The sequence below is a fragment of the Haliaeetus albicilla genome, chromosome 24 (assembly GCF_947461875.1).
Source record: "Haliaeetus albicilla chromosome 24, bHalAlb1.1, whole genome shotgun sequence".
Lineage (NCBI taxonomy): Eukaryota > Metazoa > Chordata > Aves > Accipitriformes > Accipitridae > Haliaeetus > Haliaeetus albicilla.
Genome location: NC_091506.1, coordinates 7,968,723 through 7,992,444, shown reverse-complemented (window position 1 = coordinate 7,992,444; position 23,722 = coordinate 7,968,723). Strand labels below are relative to the sequence as shown.

The 23,722-nt window shown below is 42.1% G+C and overlaps 1 protein-coding gene across 28 annotated transcripts in view; it reads right to left on the bottom strand.

Moving 5' to 3' along the window:
* The window catches only part of MAGI1 (membrane associated guanylate kinase, WW and PDZ domain containing 1), a 356,106-nt gene that overhangs the window by 75,273 nt on the left and 257,111 nt on the right, over nucleotides 1-23,722 (bottom strand). For all 28 annotated transcript variants that reach the window (XM_069811929.1, XM_069811927.1, XM_069811928.1 and 25 more), the window contains 3 exons: nucleotides 16,005-16,124; nucleotides 3,678-3,884; nucleotides 518-728 (listed from right to left, as the gene is read on the bottom strand). In XM_069811929.1, the coding sequence (XP_069668030.1) occupies nucleotides 518-728; nucleotides 3,678-3,884; nucleotides 16,005-16,124 (538 nt within the window). The remainder of the gene's footprint in view (nucleotides 1-517; nucleotides 729-3,677; nucleotides 3,885-16,004; nucleotides 16,125-23,722) is intronic.

Here is a 23,722-nt window from a genome sequence, read left to right as displayed (position 1 = left end):
TTTCCAAACTTACTGTGCCTACTGTGCACTGAGCTGTGCCTTCTGCAAACCTCTGGAGCATGTTAACACGTTTGCTCTGACAAGAGGACAACACACGAAGTCCATTCCCTGGCTCTGCTACCGCCTCAGCATGTGACTGGAGGAATTCTCTCTGCTGCATTATGCACAGGGGTAGGCTCCAGAAATGAAGTCTCAGCCTTTTCAATTAGGAGCTTTCATCCCACCCGTGAAAACAACTGGCCCATATTTTATAAGAGTCTGTTGCTTTTGTAACTACCCTCATAAAACAAGCAATTCCCTCTGCCTTTGAACTCAGGAGTAATTTGGATGTTAATCCAATCAGGAAATGCAAAACCCCTTCAGAAGCAGTAAAGAACTTGCAGCTCTGCAACATAACTCTATACACTAAATATTTAATACACACACATACACACACACAAAAAGCATCCATGGAGGTTTACTTATGCCCAGAGAGAGAGAGAGAGAGAGATGGAATTAGAACAAAAATGTGCTTTACTCTATAAAATAGACTTCTCCGTTCTCGGTGTAGGCCATCTCCCAGTTTTCCGGCAGAGGACCTAGGTTATCCTCGGCAGAAGGAGGTAGGTATTGAGGGAGGTTCTGAGATGGTTCCGTGGTGGGAACGTTGGTGTGGTTATCAATCGCAGACGGTGGGGCTGTCTCTCTTAGGATATGCGTATTATGCTCGTCTTGGTCACCAGACTCTGCTGTAGAATAAACAAGCACAAATAAAATTGAAAATCAGTCTTTTTCTCCTCCCATTTCCTTCTCCGGCTTTATCCTTACAGTTTTCCTCTCCTTGCTTTTTAATTTGCAAGGCACAGCAACAGATGAACCGAGGGCAGAGACTCTGCAGTCTTTTTGCCAGCAGGGACGAGCTTGCTTTGCCCACACACACTCTGCCAGCCAGACCCTCGCCAGCGCAAATCAGAAGCTGTGATCAGCTCCTGTGTTTGCTGTAATAGGCCCTGCTGAGGTACCAAAGTCTTCCAAGCTGTCTCAGGCCCCGGCTCACTGATGTAGAGAAGTTCAATGGGCTTCTGAGCAGGCTTACAGGTTCACTCCCGCAGTGCCAATTGTAGGATAGGGATTAGGAGAATTAAAATTTCCTGCTTGAAGAATGATCAAAAGGGGAGATTTTTACAAGTGCAGAAGGTAGCCAGAAGCTCAAAGTCAACAAGCTAATGGTGAACGTCTTTAGTGCAGTGGGTTTTTTTAAATTAAAAATTAAAATAAACGTCAGCACTACACCATGTGTCCACATGTTGCTGCTCACTAGTGCCTGTTCTAGCTGTCTGAGGAGGTTTATTCCACGGCTCATCACTGTATCTTTCTAGTCAAAGTCACTCAGGAGTATTTTATGATGTATCGGGCCATTGTCCCTCTAAGGAAACATTTCTGATGCTTATATCTATGCAGTTTGGAGCTGAATCCATGAAACACTGCTGCTCATTCCCTCCACCCCTAATCACAGTAAATGCTCTCGGCAACCAGGTCTGTGTCCCCAACTCCTTCACAGAGAGGTTTTGGCAAAACCAGCCAAATTCTAAAATTATCCCTGTGTCTACCAAAGGGATTTCCTCTGTTTGGTTCTTGCAGGTGTTATAAAGCAATGGCAGTACTTCCAAATCTCCTGAGACCACCAGTCTCCGGTACAGCCAGCAGGCAACACACTCAGTAAAAGACAGAGAGATCAGTGGCACGCTCTGCGAAGTCCCCAAGCAGTGGGACTGAAAGGGCTTTGCAGCCAAGACCTCACCTCCACTCTCCAGACTGGAAACCACGGACATCCTCAACTCACAGCCCACAGCCTTGGTTTTTTGGAGGGGCCCTTAACTACAGCTCCTGCATTATTTCTAGTCTGTGTGCTGCCATTACAAAATGACAAGATACTGAAAATAATAAACTAGGAGAAGAGGGAAGAAAAAGATGTAGACTATACCAGTACCCTCAGCCACCTGCTTTCTAGCCTTCCTGGTGTTCGATATTTTTAGGTAGAAGCTGACAAGATAAAGAAGCATGAATGAATCATCGCCAGCTTAAGACTGCGAATGTAAACATGCCAAAGTCTGGAAAACACAAGTCACCAAGAGGTCTTCTAAGGAAGCAGGAGCATTTTAATATGGCTAGCACACTTACATGTGAAATAAGCATAAGGAATCACTTTGGTGTATGAGAAATAACTCTTTTCTTGATTCTGTGCCCATTTAATGGAGGCAAGGGGCCAGGGGGTGATAACATTGTGACAAATGAGCTGCATCTTCCAGTATTTCATCTCGTGAAGGAAAACAAGGAAGAGAAACGATGCTCGAGTTAGTTCAGGGGCACCAAACTGAGACAGGCGGCAAGGAGGTCAAACAGCATCTCCCACCAGCTTCTTCCCCAAATCAGATCCTGTGACAAAGGGCTGAGGATGCTGCCATGTCACAACGTGTGAGAAACTACCCTCAGCGTGAAACTTTGTAAAGGAGCTGGTAAGCAGAGACAGAAACTCCAGCCTGGGAGGGATTAGGGCAGCCAGGAGTGATTTGGGTTGGAAATATGTAACAGGTAGCAGCCGAACAGAGCACAACCCTCAAAGCCATTTGACAGTTTGGCCCAGAGGGGGGCAAAACTAAATCTCAGCCTAAATCCTTTGAAAGCTCTATACAGATGGTAGAGCCAGGACTTTGGCAGGTAGGAACTGGCATGACGGCTCCTATGACTCACCAGAGGCTGGGAAGGAAAATTGTCGTGGTGGTAGGAAGCGACCAGAGGACAAAGGACCTAGTGCCAGTGATGGTGAGCACCTACAGCAAGCAGCTGTGAAAGGCGTGAAGGTGTGGATAATGCTGCTTGCTAAGTACCTACCTGAAAGGGAGCTAGGAAGATTAATTCAGTGCTTGAAACTGAGCTGAGGAAGTAACGCCCTAAGCGCTAACAAATACTAGGATTGCGGACATGAGGAAGAGCTCTTGCTCCGCTGAGCTTCACAAACTTCCAGTTGATTTCTGTGGAAATTCAACTGATCCCCAATAGTATTTTGCTCTGAATCTGTCTGCACAGCACTTGACTTTAGATTGCAAAAGTTTCCAGTGATCTTTCAGCCAATGCTCGATGGTAGCCACGGTGGGACTGAGATCTGTGTTCAGCAGGACACGAGGCCTTCACAAAATAAAAGAGCTTACATCCATGCTTCAGACCCCATTCCTGCAGCAAGCAGCCCTCAATTTGCTGGAAGGTACCTTGGAGAAGAGGACCTAGTATTTTACATGACAGGTATCTCTAGATGCAAGGAAGGGAGAAGGACAGCAACCTATTTATGAAGGAGCAACAATTAATTTCAAATGTAATCCTGATTGAGCCATTTCATACTGTTTATAACTGTCAACCACAGCTCAACTCTTCCTTGAACTTTCTGGAACTAATGGATTTGAACTTCTCCCCATTTTTTTGTCATCCAGCAAAATCCCACAAGGCCTTTTTAGAAGATACAACTGTGCATGTGATTGTCCACAGCTGGACATCTGCCATTCAGGTGTTGTTGGCCAGTTCTGTCTGGGATTGACAGCTTTGCAGGAAACCCATTAAAAACAAAACAAAGAAAACCCAAAAATCCCCCTCCAGAAACCTTCCCCATGTATCCTAACTGGCAGACCACAATATTTTTGTTTTACCTGTGAAGCTACTGCTCATTTCAGGTACATCATCCTCTTCCTCATTCTCTGTATGCACTATGCCAGCATTTTGCATATCATTGTAAGACTTGGTTCGCTTTGGAGTCGACTGCTTGGAGCCAGACTGCAGGTTTTGCAAAGCATCGGTGGAAGTCACTTTCCCACTGAGGGGCTGGCTGGGAGGCTTGGGCGTTCCATAGTAGTTACCTAGGCAATAGAAACACATTTGCATCTTCAAAAGGGAAGAGTTTATAGCAGCAAGATTTCTATTTTATTTTGTTTTCAGTTCTACCGAAATCTCTCTCTCCCCACAAATAATTAAATAAGCAAACTAACACATGCCATTCCCATTTGGGGGTGGGGGAGCATATTTCATTTCTAGAGCAGACACGGAAATATTTCTTGCCTTTTAAGTTATTCTTGTTGAATCTAAAAGGAGAAGCAATGGTTGCATTGTTTAGGTGCACTGAGCGTACAAGGGCTAAAACAAAAAGCAGTCATGGTGAATAGCAAAACTTCATCTAGTTACATCTGAATTTCAATTAGTAGCCTTTTTACATGTGTGCACCCACACAATGCTGTGGCAGATCTGGAGTGAGCCCTGCAGAAAATAAAAAATTCATGACTGCTATCACCCAGAGAAGTGATGAAAGGCTCGATGGCCTGCTTTAATATACAGGTTCTTTTAGGGTGGATGTTGCATTTAAAAAGCAAAAAGTATTCTCTCTCTAAAAGAAAACTTTGTCAAAGGAGAGAAAAGGAAAGGTACCACGTGGCACTGCTTTCTTCAAAGAGGAAACTCAGCAGTTGGGTCAACTTGGGTAGAAGTGAACAACCAGACCTTAAAGCAAAACTTGAAGGGACAAAGACGCACCCATAGTTATACAAACGCACAGCTCTTGGCAGCCATCACCAGATGTGATGCAAACAGTGCAAAGGGCTTGGGATGCTTCATTGTCATTTTAAGTGACCATGAAAGAAATACAGAATAAGTGCAGGTTCACTGATGCCAGAACCTTGGAGGTATTTCACTGTTCCTGTCTCACTTCACCTCAAACACCACAGCAGAGCTAGACTTGCCCTGAAACAGCTCCACAGGAACCTCAGGTCTCGAATCAGTTCCCGCAGCACTGGGCATTATAGGAATTCAGGCCTATTGCAAGGGGCATCTTTTACTTTTTATACAACGATCTGTGATATACAACAGTTTTACATAAAACTCTCCAAATTTTCCCTTTCAAGAATTGTTAATTTTCATTCACCACCTACAAATTCCAAGGGTGAACTTAAAAATTCTCCCTATACTCTCTGACATGACAAAATATAAAGGATGCTCTCCCATATAGCTTTGTATAAACCCACATGGGGGTGCATGCATATAGCTGCAGCTGTGGCAGCAGCACAAAATTCTTCTCTAAAATACACATGTACATTTGATTACATTCTTCACCTATATCCATAGGCTATGTATAATCTGAAAGCTTTTTTTTTTTCAGTTTTTCAGTACATAATTACATTATGTATTTAATATCCATTCCCCAGAAAGTGTACATGCCTCTGTATTATCCCTGTTACACTAGATGGAAACCACATGCCAATGGCAGATTGTGCAAAGGCACTTTGGAACCTCATCTGTGCTAAAAAATTTTTTTCATTTATTTTTATACATATGCATGCGTATTTTTGTTGCAGAACTCAACACCATTCACACACCGAGATACGACACTGAGTTTAAAGTTAGCCAAGCAGCTCTGCCAAGCTCACCTGCCCCACTGCTGTGCACAGGAGTTCCAGCTCACCCAGTGCATTTCATACTGCTCAGCCATCACACACTTGAGGTTCAAAATGGCATATCCTTATTTCAGTTTGGAAGTACTAGTTGTTTGTCTCAACTCCTGTTTAGCTGACTGAATTGCCTTTCCCATTAGATCATCTAAGTCCCTTACAACCCTGAAGCTGCGCGTGTTTTCAGATTTAGGGTAAGGTCACAAGGATCAGTGCATGTCCTAACACTGGCAGATCTCAACCTGTGAGTTTGGAAGGTCTCTGGACACATCAGGAGCAAGGGAGACCAGGAATCACCCTGGCTCAGGCTGGCAGAGTCCATTTGAGAAGACCACTTTGGACACACGTTGCTATCTTTCGCCCTCACTGCCTCCCAAGAGGAGAAAAAGTCCTTCTTACAGAGCTGAGGCTGAAGTCGGATAAGCTCCTATCTCCATGCACTTACAGCCGGAGTACTAGGACAGCAACACGTGCAGGTTTGTCTTAACAAGGTGTGTTTGAGCCTGTGTACAACATCGTGGATTCAGCTCCATAGGAGCAGCAACACTCCGAAATGCTTTCATCTTCTGTTCATCATTTCAGAATCTTAAATGTACATTGATGCATAATTTATAGGGAGAAGGAAATTACTTCTTCTGGAAAGAGTCTCTAATGGGGATGGAGGCTCCTAAGCAGGTTGCAGTCTCTGCTAGAGAAATGATTCTTATGCTCTATATACTGCAGGACTATTCTATATAAAAAGAGGAGGAACGGGGGAGAGAGAGTGCAAAGGGAAAAATACAAAGGTAGGTGGGCAGAAAAAGGATAATCTACACTGCTGCCATCCTATCCTCTTTGGCATTTCTCCCGAAGAATGCTGCTACTTTAGGGTTTGGGGGTTTGTTTGTTTTTCCAGACAAAACATATGTTTTCTAAGGATGTTAACTGCTAAGCAGCGAGAACCACAAGTGTGCCATATACATGAGAACAGCTTTTATTTATGGCACTGCACATCACTCTTTTGTGCAAAATTTCATTCAGGTCTGTTGTAAATGGTTAAATCTTTCTGCAATGGATGCAACAAAGTGAATGAAGGGGATATATAGATGTTGCTAGTGTGGATTTTTATTTCTCCTGGACAAGAACATAGCACAGATGTTACCATCCCTCCTCCAATTACAGAGAAATACATGATCATATCTTTGAGGTTTGCTCCTTTTCAGTTCCTCTAGCAACAAGCAAGGCTGGAGTTCCTAGCAGTCCATGGAGAGCTGTTCCTCAGCAGAAAAACAGGCTTCTCTAAAGTATTTCAGATTTGCTTACACCGAAATCATTAGTCACTTTTCAAACCAGCCATGGTTGTTGGTACTACTATTAGTGAATAATTATTTTCTACCAACACAGTGTGCTGCCTTAGAGCATCCTACAAGTATATATGAACACATACAAAGAATGAATATGAATTTGAAACTGAGCATGGCTCTGCTTGTGTGGATTTTGTTTTGCAGAATATGGGAAATGCAGCCACTGGGGCTGAACTTTTCTTTTTCCTCCACAGGAGGCAGATTCAGTCTGAGTCAATGTTCCAAAAAAATCACAGCTCTTCCTTCAGATTCACACAAGAACATACAGGTTTGGGAAACAACCCAGCTCGTGATGAAAAACTGCAAAAGAAAGCTCCACGTGGGCCCAGGCGTGGGGGCAGACACACCATTAGGAGGGGCTGGCACTTAAAATTATCATCAAAACTCGTTTAATCCTAGAAATTAGAAAGAGAAAATATTTACCCTGTGACTCAGAAATCCAAACGTGCACCATTAACAACTGACAGTGAACAGCCCAGCAAGAGTTTTAAAACACTCAGACTCGATATCATTTGTTCAAATTAAATCTGTCAATGTTTATGAAAAAACATACATTTAAAAATATGCTTTAACAGTGTTTTGTGAGCCACTTGTAAGTCTAAAGAAGGGGCTAACTTCATAGCCAGTGTAATTTGTACTGAATATCCAATCAGCTCTAATTATTAACAGCATGTTACATGTGCATACACAAGCATCTGTCATCCCAGAGGATCCCAAAACATTTTCTGAAGTCAGCACAGTAGTTATGGCAGGAGTCCCCGGGGTGCCGAGCTCAGGTGAAGCTCTGCAAAACTTCTGAGGACTGTGCCCCTAACGTGATGTCTCAAAGCTGGCAAAGAGCAGCCTGTCTCCCAGACGAAGGAGATTTCTTGATCAAGACAGCAGGAAAACCTCTACTTTTCTGTGGAAATGCCAGTTCTGAAGCAGCCAGCATGGCAGAAACGGCACTTTCCCATGACTGATTCCTACGGGAACCAGGCTTCTAAGCTTTACCCTCTTCGCAATCACATTTGGATCCTGCCTACAGCAACTGAATTAATAGCTAATAATGCATTCACTCAGCAGATGCACATACCATTAACTGAATTCCTTGTCATCACCTTTCACTAACCCTTATTTTATTCAGTCCCTTGGTGCTTACAACTTATTTAACCACAACCGAATTTTGATGGCAGCTTTTGCAGCCAAAGCCATGACTTAATCCATGCACTGTAAAGCACCACTCAGGAGAGTGCACAAAAATAACAATAATAATGAAAAAAAAACAGAATAGCTATTTGGAATGAGTTGATTTCTTTTCATCTCCTTATCTCTAAGTGTTGGCAGCTTACACATTTTAGCATTGCGCACAGTAATTAGACTTCGGTAACAGCTAATGGCAACAATAAGACAAGTTCTCATCATCATAACACTTCTTCCTCTGCCAATTCAGGCAGTGATCATAATCACTGAAAGCAATCTACAGCAGCTTCTACCCTGTCCTGCAGCTTATTAATTAAAGCAATGCTGTCAGCAAAAAAACCTTTCTTTTTAAGTTTTAGAAACCTAGTGCTAATGGAAAATTTGTCTTATAGTTCAAAATAACAAAACATTCTTATTAAATATTCCCCTGTGGGTGGTAAATTCACAGACAACCTTCAGTTGTTTATGTGACCTGAAATTTGAAATATAATTCACAAAAATACACCAATTAGCTACCCTTAAGTAAAATAACTATGAATCTAATCCATAAAAACTTTTACCAATCACTATTCAATTCGATTCGAGTTGAAAGGAGTCCATCCATCCAAGATGCTGTTTCTGGGATGGGTAGAAATGCACAAGAACAGAGACACAATCTAAAAGGTTCTGAAGTGGAATGGATTCAAAAGTAGATGTTTCACCTTGCAGAGAGGGAAGATGAGCCCACGGAGACTGCTGGGCTGGGGACAGGGTGGCAGAGCTGACACGGAGAGGTGAAAGAAGGCAGAAGAGCTGTGTGCAAGGTCGAGCACGAGCTGGAGCATTAATCCTAATGGTACAACATCAATTGAAGAATGTGGTCCCAAACTGTGTATTTCAATTACTTCAACCTGTAGATGTTGGCTTTGCAGTAGCTATTCTCTTTTTTGGGGGAGGAGAATTTCTCTTGCTTTTCTGGTGCAAAGAGATTTAGGCCTGGGACTGGGAGTGCATTTGTCGCTCAGGAAAGGACTGAGAAGAGTTCTCGCAGTTCTGAATTTACTGACACCTACTGTGAGGCATAATTTTGCAATTATAAAAATCCCAAGAAACTCAAAACCCTCTGTGTAGCACAGAGGACCCTGCGCCCACAAGAAGTGCATCTGATCTTCAAAGCTACCACTCTGTGTTAACAAGGACTCCATTAACAGCTCACGTTTTAAAAAGCAGTTCATAGCTTACTATATTTATGCAAATGAGTATTTAGGGAAAGAGACTTGGAGATAAGCAGCAAAATTAAGCAAGGCTTCGACATGAAGACTTTAAAGGTAATTATTAATGTAATTGTTTTCTTTTCCGAAATGCAACTGCTCTTCTCTGCGCTGCACAAGGACCAAAACAATTGACCCTTAATTTTAGCAGAAGAGCTTCTGCTCATCTAATCCAGCAAGAGTGCTTGTGTCTGATTAGCACAGGATGAATTGATTCCTGGGAGCAGAGCTCCTGCTACAGTGTTTTGTCTGTTCTCTTCCCAGATCACATTCTGCTACAGATTTCTACATTTAGATGACAGATCTGGCTGCCGTCTGTGGGATTCACCTAGCTGCAACTGCACATTGATTAGCAATTGCCTTGAGGAAATTCAGAGTATCCAGGCAACCGGGAGGAGGCCGCAGATACAGCATCTGGATCGGAAGCAGAACATAGGCAACGAAACAGATCTCAGAGAAATTAACCTACAATATATGCAAATCCAATCTGCTTTAACTAGGAGATTCTCTGTCAATTTTTGCAGTTATTAATGGTGAGGTTAACTGAAAGATCAGTCTGCATTTCTCATTAAATTAGTCAAAATGTTACAATGTGTACATTTCAATTTATGTCTGAAATTTAACATACACTCCAATTAGTGTCCTTATAGGCAATGACAACATAGCAGAAAGTCACCTACAGATCAAATCAAGTCTCATTTATTCTGATTTCTCCTGTGTTGATATATCACTAGGTATTGCCACATGCTATTGTTAACATTCATGTACAGCTGCTTCCAAGCACATTTAATGCATGGAAAATCTCTAAACGAACCCCAAGATACTTAAAGTAACACATAAGCAGTAAGATCTTGGTAGTATGGGGCACGACATGGCTATGGAAGCTCAGGGTGTTTCCTGAGCTCCGCTGTATTATAGCAACTGTTATATCCATGTGCAAATAGATTTTTAAAGTTCATAGGGAACATAAATAAGTATGTGCTTGTGCATGGTATATACAGAGAACACAGGAGAAGCAGATGGAACACACCCTACCTAGCACAAGGCTGTAGGAATCAAGAAAATACCATGTTAAGCCGTTGCAATATGCAACTCTTCTTTTTGCAAATACTAAAATATTTATAAATATATATATACACACTGCCACCACGAGGATGTGTCCCATTAACACCGTGCCTCTCCGGAAGGCGGTGGCATGTGTATCGCAGCTCGCAGAGTGGGGCAAGCTCTGCACCGGCAGGGAAATGCCGTGGCTTCGGAGGCCGGGCTGCCTCTTGGCACAGAAGGGCTGCCCAGCTGCAAAGGAGCTGGATAACACCAGCGAGGAGTCGCCAGTTCTAGGGATGGTCCCGAGCACAGCCAGTACCAAGAAACAGTGCCAAAATGTGCCTGGCTGCCATCTATCAATGGACTACTACGAACAGCCTTCAACACATCAGAGTGTGGTTAAAGAGTAAGCAATGCCTTAAAATAACCTGAAATCTAACCTAGGAAAAAAGCATCTAAGTCACCATATCTTTTTTTGTCAGAGGTGTTTGGGAACAACCTTTTCCCACAAGGTTTGTGTTTTAAAAATGCATCAAAACCAGTGAAAAGCAGGACTGCTAATGAAGAATTTCAGACAGAGCTCACATTGAAAAACTTCTTATTGAAGGTGCACAGAGAGAAGTTAATCAGCAATGCCATAGGAAATTCAAAACCATTCTAAAACCCTATCAGATATTTCAATATTTGCTTTTAGAGAGAGTTACTCAGCTACCTCTTTAGCTGTTTGTAGAATGAAGCATTGTTACCAGATGACACTTCAGTTTAGCAGCACTCATGCTTAACACTGATAATCATGTACATACACAAGACTGTGTTGTCTTTTTTTCTTACTAGTGGTTTAGAAAAAATAACAGAAAAAAAAAAAAAAAAGCAAGCAAAGTCTAAAAGCCAAAGATAGAACAGGAACCTTTCTGCAGTACAAAGATGTTAATAAGTGGATATTTGACATGATACGTTGTAATAGTGCTAAAGGAGCCATTATGATTTATTGAGTCAATCTGCAGTATGGAGACAATAATAAGCGGATCTTATCTTATTAAGTGGAACATGTTGTTCTGCTGCATGGGCATCCCCAGCATCTGCCACCCTTACTCACCCAATCTTCCCGTCATGTTTTGCATGCCACAGACACAGCTCTCATTTCAAGGTTGTACCAAGTTGGTGAGACCCACAGGCTGCGAAGGCACCAGAAGACCAGCAAAGAAAATCCAGCCATTTTGCTAAAGCAGCTGGGGGAGCAGGGCTGCTGCAGAGAAACCCAAGGAGAGCTAGCACATCAGATAAATTAGGCTAAAGGCATCTTGATTTGAAGCATGTTGCTGAATACACCTCTCTACTTCAGCTGAAATTCTAACTGCACTATTAAGGTAATTTATTACACTCATTAAGTACCACAATCAGAGACCCTGTCTACAGTAGCTAGCTTTATACACTTTAAAAATGTTAGCAAGTCACCCCATTACATCTTAGTCATGAGACTAATGCAGATTACTTATTACTTCTCTTGGCAATCACATAACACTTGTCCTGAGAATGAAAGATGATGCCTTGACAATAATATGCTATAATGTAATAACCCTTCACATGCTATAAAGTGCAGCACTTTTTCTTTTGAGGATCACTAAGTGCTGGGCAGGCATTCATTAATACAGCCTCGCCAGACCCCGGTGACACAGCCATCCCCATTCAAAATTCAGCCACCATACTAATGTCCCCGTGCGTCTCTGCACAGCACCCATCTCCACTGCTGCATTCAGCACAGCCCTCTGAAATACCGCTGCTTCCACTCTCTCCCTCCTATTTGTAATAGCAGATAACTGCAGGCACACGATATCTGCTGAAATATTAATGAGAGAGAAGTAAGTGTTGTTTTAATATTCTCCAGGCCAGTAACATGAAGTATAAAGCAGTTACCTGATCTGCCCAGGGCCACTCAGCAGCCGGGGAAGAAACGGGAGTAAAATCTAGAAGTTGTGGTTCTGCTCAAAACAGCCCTCCCTTGGGGTCCCTGTGAGAGCCCGCAATTCAAATGCAGAAGTAATTGCTAAATAATTAGTAGCCTACACAATTACTTCCATGCATCCGTCAGTATTTATGCCCTGAAGAAGCAGTCAATAAATGCCTGAGATTATAATTATCATGATTTCCTATCCACCAGAAGGCCTAGACAATGCGCAGTCTAAAAAGATTTTTCCTTCCTAATGAGTACTGTCAATGGGAATTACTAACCGGCTTGAGCATGTTGCATGCAGCTTTACCAGCACGCACGTGGTGCAAAAAGCACCAATACTGGTACAGCACCACAGCTCTGGGCAGGTCTTCCAGAATTTCAGCACCAGCTCCTGGATTCATGTGATCAGCATGTAGCTTTCATTAGGGGAAAAAAGAAGAAGTTTCTAGGCTTTATGGTTAAGAATCAGCATGTTAAAACGAACTGAAAACCTCTGGAATTAAGGCTTGCAAATGCCTCCTCCCATCTGATCACAATTTTTGCAGCATTTTGTGTGAAGAACACAGCAGAGAGGTGACAGGTGACCAGAAAAGCAGCTGCCATGCCCGCTCTGCATTCACCGGGACGTGAATCAAAAACTGCCCAGAAGAACCTATTTGCAGTGTGCCAGAGGAAATAAGAATGACATGCAGCCCAGTAGGTAGGCAACACCTTTTTCTCCCTATTTAGCTTGCAGTTTCTCTCTGCAGTTACAGCACTTTCAAAACCCAGGTTGTTCTTTCAAAACCTGATACACTCTCCTACTCTTTTATGGTTTCCAACTGTTCTCTTCTGCATTTTCTTTATTCTTTCCAAATCAATAGTATCCGTATCAGCATCAAAGTCCTGTGTATTACCCCTCTTCTGACTGCTCCCTGTTTTCTAATCTTTCTCCCTGGAAGTTCTCTTCAGTAAGTCTTACTAAAAAAATGTTCATGTTACATCTTCTCCTGCAAAGTTTTTCCCAATGATAGTGGCAGTATTCACGTGGCTTTATGCCTTTCAAGAGGCAAACAAATGTCATCCAGTAATACCAAGACTTTATCCTGATCATTCAGGTCAGACTTCCTCTCCAGCAGCTGAAACACAGCACAGAAATACAGGGCATCCATCTATCCACCCCACCACCACATGCAGACACTTACAAATTAAGGGCCAGAAGGGACCTTGGGACCACCCTGACCCCAAACCACCAGCCTGCTTGAGCCACATGAGCTTGTAGCTGCCAGGCTCACGAAAACTTCCCCAGTCATCATCACTACTCTCCGTTTCATAGAATTCCCCTTCCTTCATCTCTAAGTTACCTAATTACATTGTAATCAAAAGCAACCTTTTCTTTGCAATTGTTTGATTCCCACTCAGCACAACAGGTAGTATTATTAATAATAAAAGCCACGCATTAAAGGTATTATTTTATTGTTCTTCAGAGGGAAATAGAAGATTATTTCTTTTTGTCGGGTTCCATCCCTCTGGTTTAGAATAAGACATCACTGGCAAGGTCAAAAATACAATCAACTTCTTCTTGGTGGTACATTTAAAAAAATAAAAACAAAGGCAGCAGCAAAATCCAGCATAAAACAAATGACAATTAAAGTAATCTAAGACTATAAAGTTGGGCAATAACAAAGACTTGGACATTAGAAGTCTAACTTACTTTGTGGTCTGCGTTTTTGGCAGATTGGGGGGTTTTTATAGACAAAATTGCTGGAGATTACAGCACTGAGTCTGAATCACACCAGCTTCCAAGATCTAATCAAGATCAAGAGTGTCTTGATCAATACTATTGTAAAATAAGATTTCCAAAAAATGTACAACAATGCCATTAAAGAAATCTTGGAAGGCAGCAAAATAATTTCTTGAAGCTGTAAGTGAAAAATGAACTTTATTTATTTCACATTACAATCAAACAGTAATGTGTCTTGATGCATATGTGCACAGATGCATCATCATTATTTGCTTTATTCTTATTGATTTTTCCTTCCATGGGCCAGCTCTCCAGAACCACTATGCACCAGCATCACTGATGTCAATGGAGAAAGAGGCTTCTCAGCACTTCTGACAAATTATTCCTTTAAAGTTCAGACACTTCTATCACCCACAGAAATGAAATACGCATTAGACTTATGAGAAATCAACCTCATCTTCAGCAGCTCAAAAGAGCAACCCATGAAATCTAAACAGTTTAGCTGCTACTGCATATAATCACATAAGCAATGAAACAACCATGTTATAACTGTCCCAGATGGGTACAGCATTTCCTGAAAACTGATTCCCAGCGTGTCCCAGCAGCCAGCTTACAGACAGTCACCCATTTTGTCTTTCCAAGTGGAAAGGTCACCAGAACAAATACGATCAGGAAGTAACGGCGAGGCCGTTCAGCTGATCTATTTCAAGCACCATGACAAAGAAAACTAATTTAGTGTTATAATTAGAAACACAGAGAGGAAAAAGCTCATTTTGGAGAAGTGCTGCTGCTGGAACGTTAACATTGGTGCCGATGGAGCTAATCAGCTCAGAGAGGTGGAAGAGTGAAACCAAATTATACATTTAGCATCTTCATGCAAACCAGGTTTGACACTGCAATTGTCTGCAGTTGGGAATAAGTGCAAGGTTTAAAGGTGACCTTACAAGAGAGCTTTTAAAGAAATAGACTAAACAAACAGTGTTTCAAGACTTTTTTTTTTTTAGAGCTTGAAAACCAAAACCACATGTCACAATCTTTTCTGTTCATATTTGATACTTTTCAAAGACTATCGGCTATTTCTGTGTAGTTCATATTTTTAAATGTATTTCATGTTTCTTATTACCAGCTGCAAGAATAAGGCTTTTTCAACTTCTTGTAATTACAAGAAGACCCATTTAATTTCTTGTAAATGGAAATATGACATGAATGAGCTGAAGTACACTGGAAGGACTTTCAAACCTGTAATGTATTTCTTTTCATTGTCTTCTCAAGAGGTACATCTGAATGTTCGGGGGGGGGGGGGGGGGGGGGGTGTTAAAAAAAACCAACCAACCAAAACCAAAAAACACCCCAAAAGGAGTTTTCAGTTTAAAGGAGATATAGATTGCAGGTTTAGTTACACAAATCCTATTGTGTACCTAAACATGGCCCATTTGCCTTGCATTTCTCTGGGAGTCAAAGCTATGTTTTTCCTGCTCTCACCCTGGTGATATTTCAGTGCCCCTTGGCTGTCTCAGTGAGGTTGTTTGCAAAGCTGTGCTGTAAAAAGGATCAACACAATGACCCAAGTTAGAAGTAATTATCCAAGAATAAAGAAGGAAAAAAAAAAAAAGGCTAAACCCAGTGCATCATGTAGCTGCACAGTGAGACACAATTGGGTGATGAAGGATATGTATTTAGGGAAGATGAAGGGAAAGAGAGACAGCAGGAGGGAAGAAAAAGTGAACAAGGAGATGAGCCATAGCAGATAGAACAAATAGATGCATTTTCATTCACTGCCACACTGCCTTCCCTCAGTATTTTGTAACTGGACTTTCCTGGCCTACTGAAGTTAATCTTTTGAGGTAGTTAACTTCAAGGGAAAAGACAAAAGCACAGCAGTATTGGAATTCCCTCTCTCAGGGTACATAGAGAAAAGGGAAGTAGAGCACTAGGATGGAAAGTGAGGTCCTAACTTGAGCTGGTTAACTCAAGCAAGGATGATGCAAGTCTGGTGTCCTACCATGGTTACTTGGAAGTGCTTTTTCACTGCCCGTGGCTCCATACCTTCATAAGTTCCTACTTCCAGAAGGGTCCCACTTCGCTCCAACTCCAGAAACTCCTCCACAGTCAGAAAGTTATAGTCCACACCAGGCACTTCTCCTTCTCTCGGAGGGCGGGTTGTGCCTGAAAGGAAAAATTAGCATGTTAATATAGTTGTTTTCTTACTAAGAGTTAAAAGGGACAGTAAAAAATGATCATAAAGATACAACAGCATCTGTAAAATACAGTTCTGTGAGCTACACAGACAGCAGTGTCAAAAGAGTTCAGTTAGAAGTTAGGAGCCCATGTAAAAACAAGACATAGATCGCAGGTTGAGCTGGCAGTACCAGTTCCACTCAACGACAATGTTTTTGATATTCTCAGAAAGACTGTCTGGCAAAGAAATCTCTCATATCACATGCAGAAGCACAGCTGGAAGAGTTTGGTATCTGGGAATATGCCAGCAATTACCTTCCTGCCATTAGCACAGTCTCTCATACTTCAGCCTCACTAAAATTGCAATCTGTATTCTCCGATAAAGCAACTTCTTTCTAGCTTCCATTATTTCTGTATCACCTTATCTCACCAAACATTCTTTTACATCATAAAGATCTTTTCTCCCTTATTTCTTTTTAATATTTTATCTCTATTTATGTTATTATTTTTTATTCAGCATTAAAAACTACTGTGAGACAGTTTTGATGCACCGTTCACACATGCTCACTAAAAAGACAACCTGCAAACACTTCTCACTGAATTTCACCTATAAGCTCATTCCAGTTCAAGAAATACTTTTCCTTTTGAGTAATAATTCACACAGAATCTCTCTCTAGCACTCAACAATTTAAATAGCACCCAAGGAGAACGGGGCCCCAGTCACTGCTACTCTGCCAGCTCTGAAACTCTTCTCTCTTCTGACCAATTTACAGCCCTTTGAAGCATAGTGTAAGATGAGTCATTTCATGACTTTTTGCTAAGATGGCTTGGGCCACTGCATTTTAGGTCACCGAGCACAGCTTAATTGATTAGGATCAATTTCTGTTCAATAGCCTTTATTTTCCATGACTCTGGAGGCTAGGAGATGGCTGTCTTCTGTACATCTAAGATTAAATATAAATGATAGATTTACAGACGGTACAGCAAACTGAACTTCAGAAGAAAGAGCAGCATTAGAGAGTTGGAGGTGTCCGAGTGCTGCGGCCGCAAGCGATCTGCTGGCTTGGGAATAACTTTGGAGATGTGGAAACCATACCTAACATTTAATGAAGCATGATTTCTCACTTCTGTGGGACTCTTCCGGCCCCTGGGCAGTGACTTCTCAGTGCATATAATTTCTTAAACCCTCTATAAAAGGACTGAAGAAAGTATAAAGAAGCTGAGCTTCTGGAAACTAATTGGGAAGATTCCAGCTCTCAGAAGTTGAAAGAGCATAAATTTACCATGCCTGCATCTGGCAAATGTTTTCCTCAAGTGCCAGGGAAGCGGAAAGTCTGCTTATGCCCTATTCATCTGAGAGACTGTTCAAGAGGTCAGTCTTGACAGAGTCACACCCTTGAAAGACTAGATTAATTTCCTTGATAGACATCCACTTTCTCTAACATCCTCCATTTCTTGTTTCAAAATAGAAACTCTCTCTCTTTTTCTATTATTTACCATCAGCCTTCAGATAGTCTATAAATTCCTGTGCTTTTTCTATCATTCCTTCTCTTGGAGCTCTGTGAATGGGTGAAGGCAGGAGGAGGAAAAGCAAAAAAAGGAATGGAAATGGTGATGAATATCTTCATCCTACTAGCAGAATTACTCTTTCCTATTAGAAAGGAATCAATTTTGCGTCCTTTGTATTTCTGAATCCTTACAGTAAGACTACAACAATTTTTACCGACTACTTTGTAACAGAGGACAGATGTGTTTCACAGATCTACACCAGAGAAATAATGGAACTGCACCACACACCCCTCTCTGCCCGAGTGCCTGCGCTTCCACCTAAAGGCAGGCAGCCAAGCTCAGCGGGCAATGCCCACGCAGGTCCCTCCCTGGCATGCAAGGAGCGGGCACGCATCCAGCCGCGGGGATGAAGGGTCACAGAGCCCGCAGCATCTCCTCCCTGATCACCGACACTGCTGTAGAGGTTCAGGTTGTGAGGACCCTCACCGGAGCATCGTGGCTGTTGACCACTGCCAGGTTCCCCTAAACCAGCCCGCAAGAGGGAAGGAAGAACGAAAAGCCTCAGCAAAAAGTATGTCCAAGGATGTGCTGTAGCTGTCCCATGCCTGGAGCACAGTGGAAGTGAGAATTAGACTCTGTAGTGCTCCTCATCCAATGCATCCGTCAAACGTCACCCCGAGCCATGTGGCACCTGAGCCAAGTGACAAAGATCGGGAGATGCTTTTTCCCAGTAACTGACAACACACGTTCATGAGACACAAAGATCAGGGAACTTCAGGACTCATTTTACTTTATCTTCTAAATCCCTCTTCCTCTCTTTACCTACATCTTCCCACAGAGAGTATTTATTAATCATTTTTTTTTCTTTCTGAATTTTTATAGCGGTGAAATTGCAGTCAGCAGTTTACTAGTGCTGGCTGCCTATTTGACATGACAATTATATCTCTGCCATAATTCCTCTGAGCCATTTTAATGGATCTATTTGTTTCATCTCAGTGTTCTCAATTTCCTGAATATGTTCAAGTCGAAAAATCGCAGATGTGCTTGCTATCAGCGCGATTGCCTGCAATACACGCTGAATGCATTAGAAACGCCAAGTCGCCGCGTAAAAGAAAAACATTACATCACAGAGATAACATTTGCCACCTCACATCAGTCCTCAGCAACAAAAGGAGGGAAAATAAAAACTACGCTGGTTAGGGTATCTTATCTGGGCAAAGGCGAAAAACCCAACGACTTTCCATGTTGCTGTCTAGAGCAAAGATTGCTTGCAGATGCTCGGGCTGTTATCCTGCTTCACATCTGAGCAAGTGTTACTGAATGCAATTCAGAAAGGCAGGGGGAAGGGAAAACCCGCCTCCGTTTTTCTTGTAGCAGAATGACAGGCTGCCGGCTGGACACACGCCTGGCAGATGGCATTTCAAAGAGTTTTCATGAACCATCTGGGATGTGTACAATGATTACAAACCACACTTACAACAAAGCCAGAAGGGTTGCTTCACAAGGGGGGTGGGGGGAGAGGGCGGGCGGGAAGAAAGGGGGGAAGAAAAGAAAACCAAGAGGTGCATAAGCAAACTCGACGACTTTTCCTCAGGCACAGGACGCTAAGAATAATCGGCACCTTCCACCCTGAACCCTTCCACGGCCTGAAACAACTGCTCGACTACTGCGCAAGCATGTGTGTGTGCAGCCCAACACCATTGCAGGCTGAAGCTTTCTGCTGATAAACTCCAAACTGTAATTAATTCTCCCATCGTTAACGTGACTTCATTATGTACAAAGCATAGTGTGTGTGTGTGTCCTCCCTCCCTCCCCCTTTAAATTGCTTTTCAGCGTCCTTACCACAGGATGGTCATCACTGAAGAAGAGGGCTATGGAGATGACTGTACGTTTTATCAGAGCTAATAGCAGGTCAGACCACTGCTAATGGCAGAATTAATTGAGCACAGTGAGTGCTGTAGATGGCCCAAACAGGAGTTAAGATACTCCAATAGAAAAGGCGAGCCAATCATATTTAAATACGTTAACCTGCCTGCCATGTTTGCACTGAAATATTAAGTGGCATCAAATCTTATTGCCATTAGGTAGCAATTTAGCAAATTAATTTGAGCTATGTCCCACTGTGTGACTAACTCAGAATTGCTAATGCTACAACAAGAAGGAACTGGAGGAGAAACCGAGTGGTTACCAACTCCTTCTGCACATTTAATGGTTCATAAACTTTCACTCTTATTTAGCTAGAATGTCCCACAACATAGATAACTAGTTAAAGACATTATATTCACAGGGGAATTGCTCAAATCTTCTGCAACTACAGCAGACTTAAGAAATTAAATAAATAAATAAATAAAAGGCTACTGGTTACCATTGCAGGTTTTACCTTCTCTCTTGGCCTGGGGAGATAAAACTACATATAACATGGGTGGCTCCGATGCTAGGTGAAATGTTTGCCCAGCTGTTGGTTTGGTTATCACACCCAAGCTAGCTGCATCCCAGTTTATTCATGCATCACTAATGCTTGGGCCACAAAAGAGGATCTCATCATGGGCTGATGACCCCACCTGAGAAACTGCTTCTAGACACAGGTGAGTTTGCCCAAGCAGAGCCCAGTGCTTTACTTAAGCTAACTAAATTAAAGCTTGTCATCCATGCCTAGAATAACTGGACTGTGGCTCAGATGTACTGATGACTATCAACTATTATTCTGAATAATTTAAGTACCCATTTAAAAGACAAATAGCTGCTGCTGTTGTGTTGCCTATCAACCATGTTGACAATTACCCAACATGAGCCTCAATTATAGTATGGCCAGATTGTTAATATGTGATTCAGGGGCTGTTTAGCTCCTTATCAATCTACCAAGGCCTCATGTTAAGCTGTTAATAGCCACTGATGCCCTGCTGCTAAATTAATCAGAATCTTGCTTATTGTAATCTAAAAATAAGACTTCAAAGGGGCCGTAGACACTTCAATTACTTTCTCGTTAAAACAAAAACAATTCTTGAGCAGTAATTCTGTTACCACACACCAAAACAGCCCTTAGCAAGTCATAAAGAAGTTGACTTCTCAAGTGCAGAAGACCTACATCTCCCATTTGCAAAGCAATGATTTCTGCAAACTACTTATCCAACTCCACTGACTGGCAATGATAACCTGGTGAGCCACCAAAATATAGCTGATCAAACCACAAGTCATTTGCTTCTCATCTCCACTGACCAGCTTCTCTTAAAATGACAGATAATGTGGGAGATGTACACTCAAAGTAATGATATAGTTGCTACAACCATATTTTATACAAACTCAAGTCATTGGTCGTTACCAATGGTGAATGGAACTGTAGTAAATAAGGTTTTAATGTGAAGTGTGCAGGGATGCTATTGACTCAGGAAGCTGCAACGCCAAAAGCTGTTGTGAGGGTTTGCTGAGAGGCTGTTTGCGGGTGGGTTAGAAGGAAAGATGCTGTTCTTGCCATTGCTCTTGAAGACTGATATTTTTGTTCATTCAGCAAGAAAAGACTGCTCTCATCACCTACAATGAAAAAAATCTTCAGCTGCCAAGGAAATAACATATTAGGAAAACAGCCCCTCTTCCCTCTGCACAGTGTTTAGAGGTCACCTTCTTCCCTCATGTCACAGGATAATTTGGAGAGCCTGCTCTGGCTCTCCTGCATCTGTCACCTATGGTGCCAGATAACTGGAAGGCAGGACAACTTCATAGATCTGCTAATGGCAAGCAGAGAAGGGAAAAGGCAGAGACAACCTCGTCTGTCTCCAGAAGAGGCAACCTGATTAGCAGCCAAGCTTAAAGCAGAACTTATCTGCAGCACAGTATTAGAAATAGCCTTATCTACATTAACAAAAAATAAAGTGCAACCTATCTGTAAGAGAACACTGTACACAGAACTACTTCATCTTACTGACTTCTGGAGTTATCCAAACTAAGACTACTGGCTGTTTTTTTTCAACAGCAGTAGAAGGAATTCTATTTGGACACTGTTATGCTATCCATTATATACCTGTGACCCCACTTACCTATGGTAAGGGGTAAGAGGTAATTTATAGTTGTAACTACATGAAAATATGGAAGTTTCAGAAAGTCCTGGTCTGTTACTAACCAAACATGCTCAACTTATAAATACAATTTTCTCCTGACACTCAAAACTCGGGAAGCTCATTCTGGGATTTTAAATGTTGTCTGTCCCTTCTCTAGCCAGTGACTGGATACCTATAAACCACAGGAACGCGATAAGCATTCAAAGTGTCTCAGCGGCAGAGTAGAAATTCAGTCCAAAGGAGAATGTGGTCTGTCGCTAGAAATTAATTCACAGCTCTGGTAATGATGCATGTGCAGGAACAGACGCTGATTGCCTCTTCCTGGCCACACAGATAACTGCAGTACTAAAAGCAAGTTTCTACCACTGTGGTCAGCAGGAATGACTGATTAAACCCAGAAAACAGCTGACCAAGAAAAAACTGTCTTACTACAGACACATTTCAGAGAGAAATGCATTTTGTGGCTGTGGTCTAAAGTAATTTTTCTTCTATAGGGGGAGATGGAAGGGATTTGTATCACGAGCTCAGTATCTCCTTCTCCCACCAGCCTTTCCAGCAACACGAAGTGCCCAAAGCTGGATCCCACAGCAGCAGCTTGTGAGGATCACCTCTTGCTCACAGGACTGTGCCAGCCACACACACGAGCAATGGCAGGTTGACCCTCCGTGCACGTAAAAGCTACTGTCCCTCCTTCTGAGTTACCATGTCCAGTTGCATCTGTCTGGCCCTTTCTCTCAAAGAACTTCTGACTGCCTGGAGCCTCCCCGGAGAAATGATTCAGCCAAGTCACACAGCAACAGCTCAGAGTTTGTATACCCTCCAGGCACGGAGTTATTTTTGTCCCTTTTAAATCTATTTTTGGTATTTTTGTGGCCTTCGCTGCTACCGAATAAGAACATTGATAATCTTCAACACATTTATCCTTATAGCATTTTGAGGTAGAGAAAGTGGGTTTATTTCTTTTTTTATAGCACAAGATCAGCCAGACCCAGGCTCTCAAAGGACTTCAGGAGCCTAATTCTAGAGAAATCAATGGGATTTAGGAAACCCTACAGATCAGGATCAGGCCTAACAGATTAAAAGGGACAAAAATAGCTTGCTGGTGCATTGGGGCTTTGCAAGCTTATTTGTATGTGTCGCAAAACACCATGCCATGGCTACGCAAAGCCTATTCAGCATGAGGGGGTTCGCTCTTGAATGTAACATCAATTTAAAAGAAACTGATAATTACCTGATGAAGTAGTTACCTGCCACACTCCCCAAGAAAGCCACTTTAAAAAGACCTGTTTAAGGATCTATGCCAAACATTCAAATACAGCAGCACCTCCCTGACCTGGGAAAGTACCACTGATGGTACTACTGCAGTATGGCAGTTACTAATGCAGTTACAACATCTTCATGTGTCCTTCAGAGCATTCCTTTGCTTTCTCCTAAGGAAAAAAAAAAAAAAGAGTATTCTGGCATTAAATAATACGTGAATAATAAGCGTTCTTGGGTTTGCAACAGCAGCAGCTCACCTTCTGGATCCCTCTCTTTGAGTGATTGCTGGTACCTCACAAGACACCTGCAGCTGAATCCCTCTCATTTCCCACGAGGTGGGACACCCACCAAGAAGATTAAACTTCATGAACTAATGAGTTTGCCATTAATCCTGTGCTCGTGGAGTCCAACAGCATGACATCCACTAATTTAAATTGTGAGCTACTGATGAAAAAGCAAACTATGTACCTCCTTGGCGAGAAGACCTTAGCTGTAACTACGCACAATTTTATGCTTTCTAATATATGGATTAGTGTAATAAAGTGTAATTTTATAAATCAATAAAGCTGTAGTAACGAGATTGCACTGTAATGTTCTGCTTTTAAATATTGGCACAGAAATGAATGAAAATTGCCATTTGTGCAAGTGTGTATGTGACTTATGGGAAGTGAAATTAGCTGGAAGTAAATTAACAGGGTGATTATATACTTGCGTTTATATTCAGTTTCTCTCATATATACATTTTTAGAAGTCTAGATAATGCTA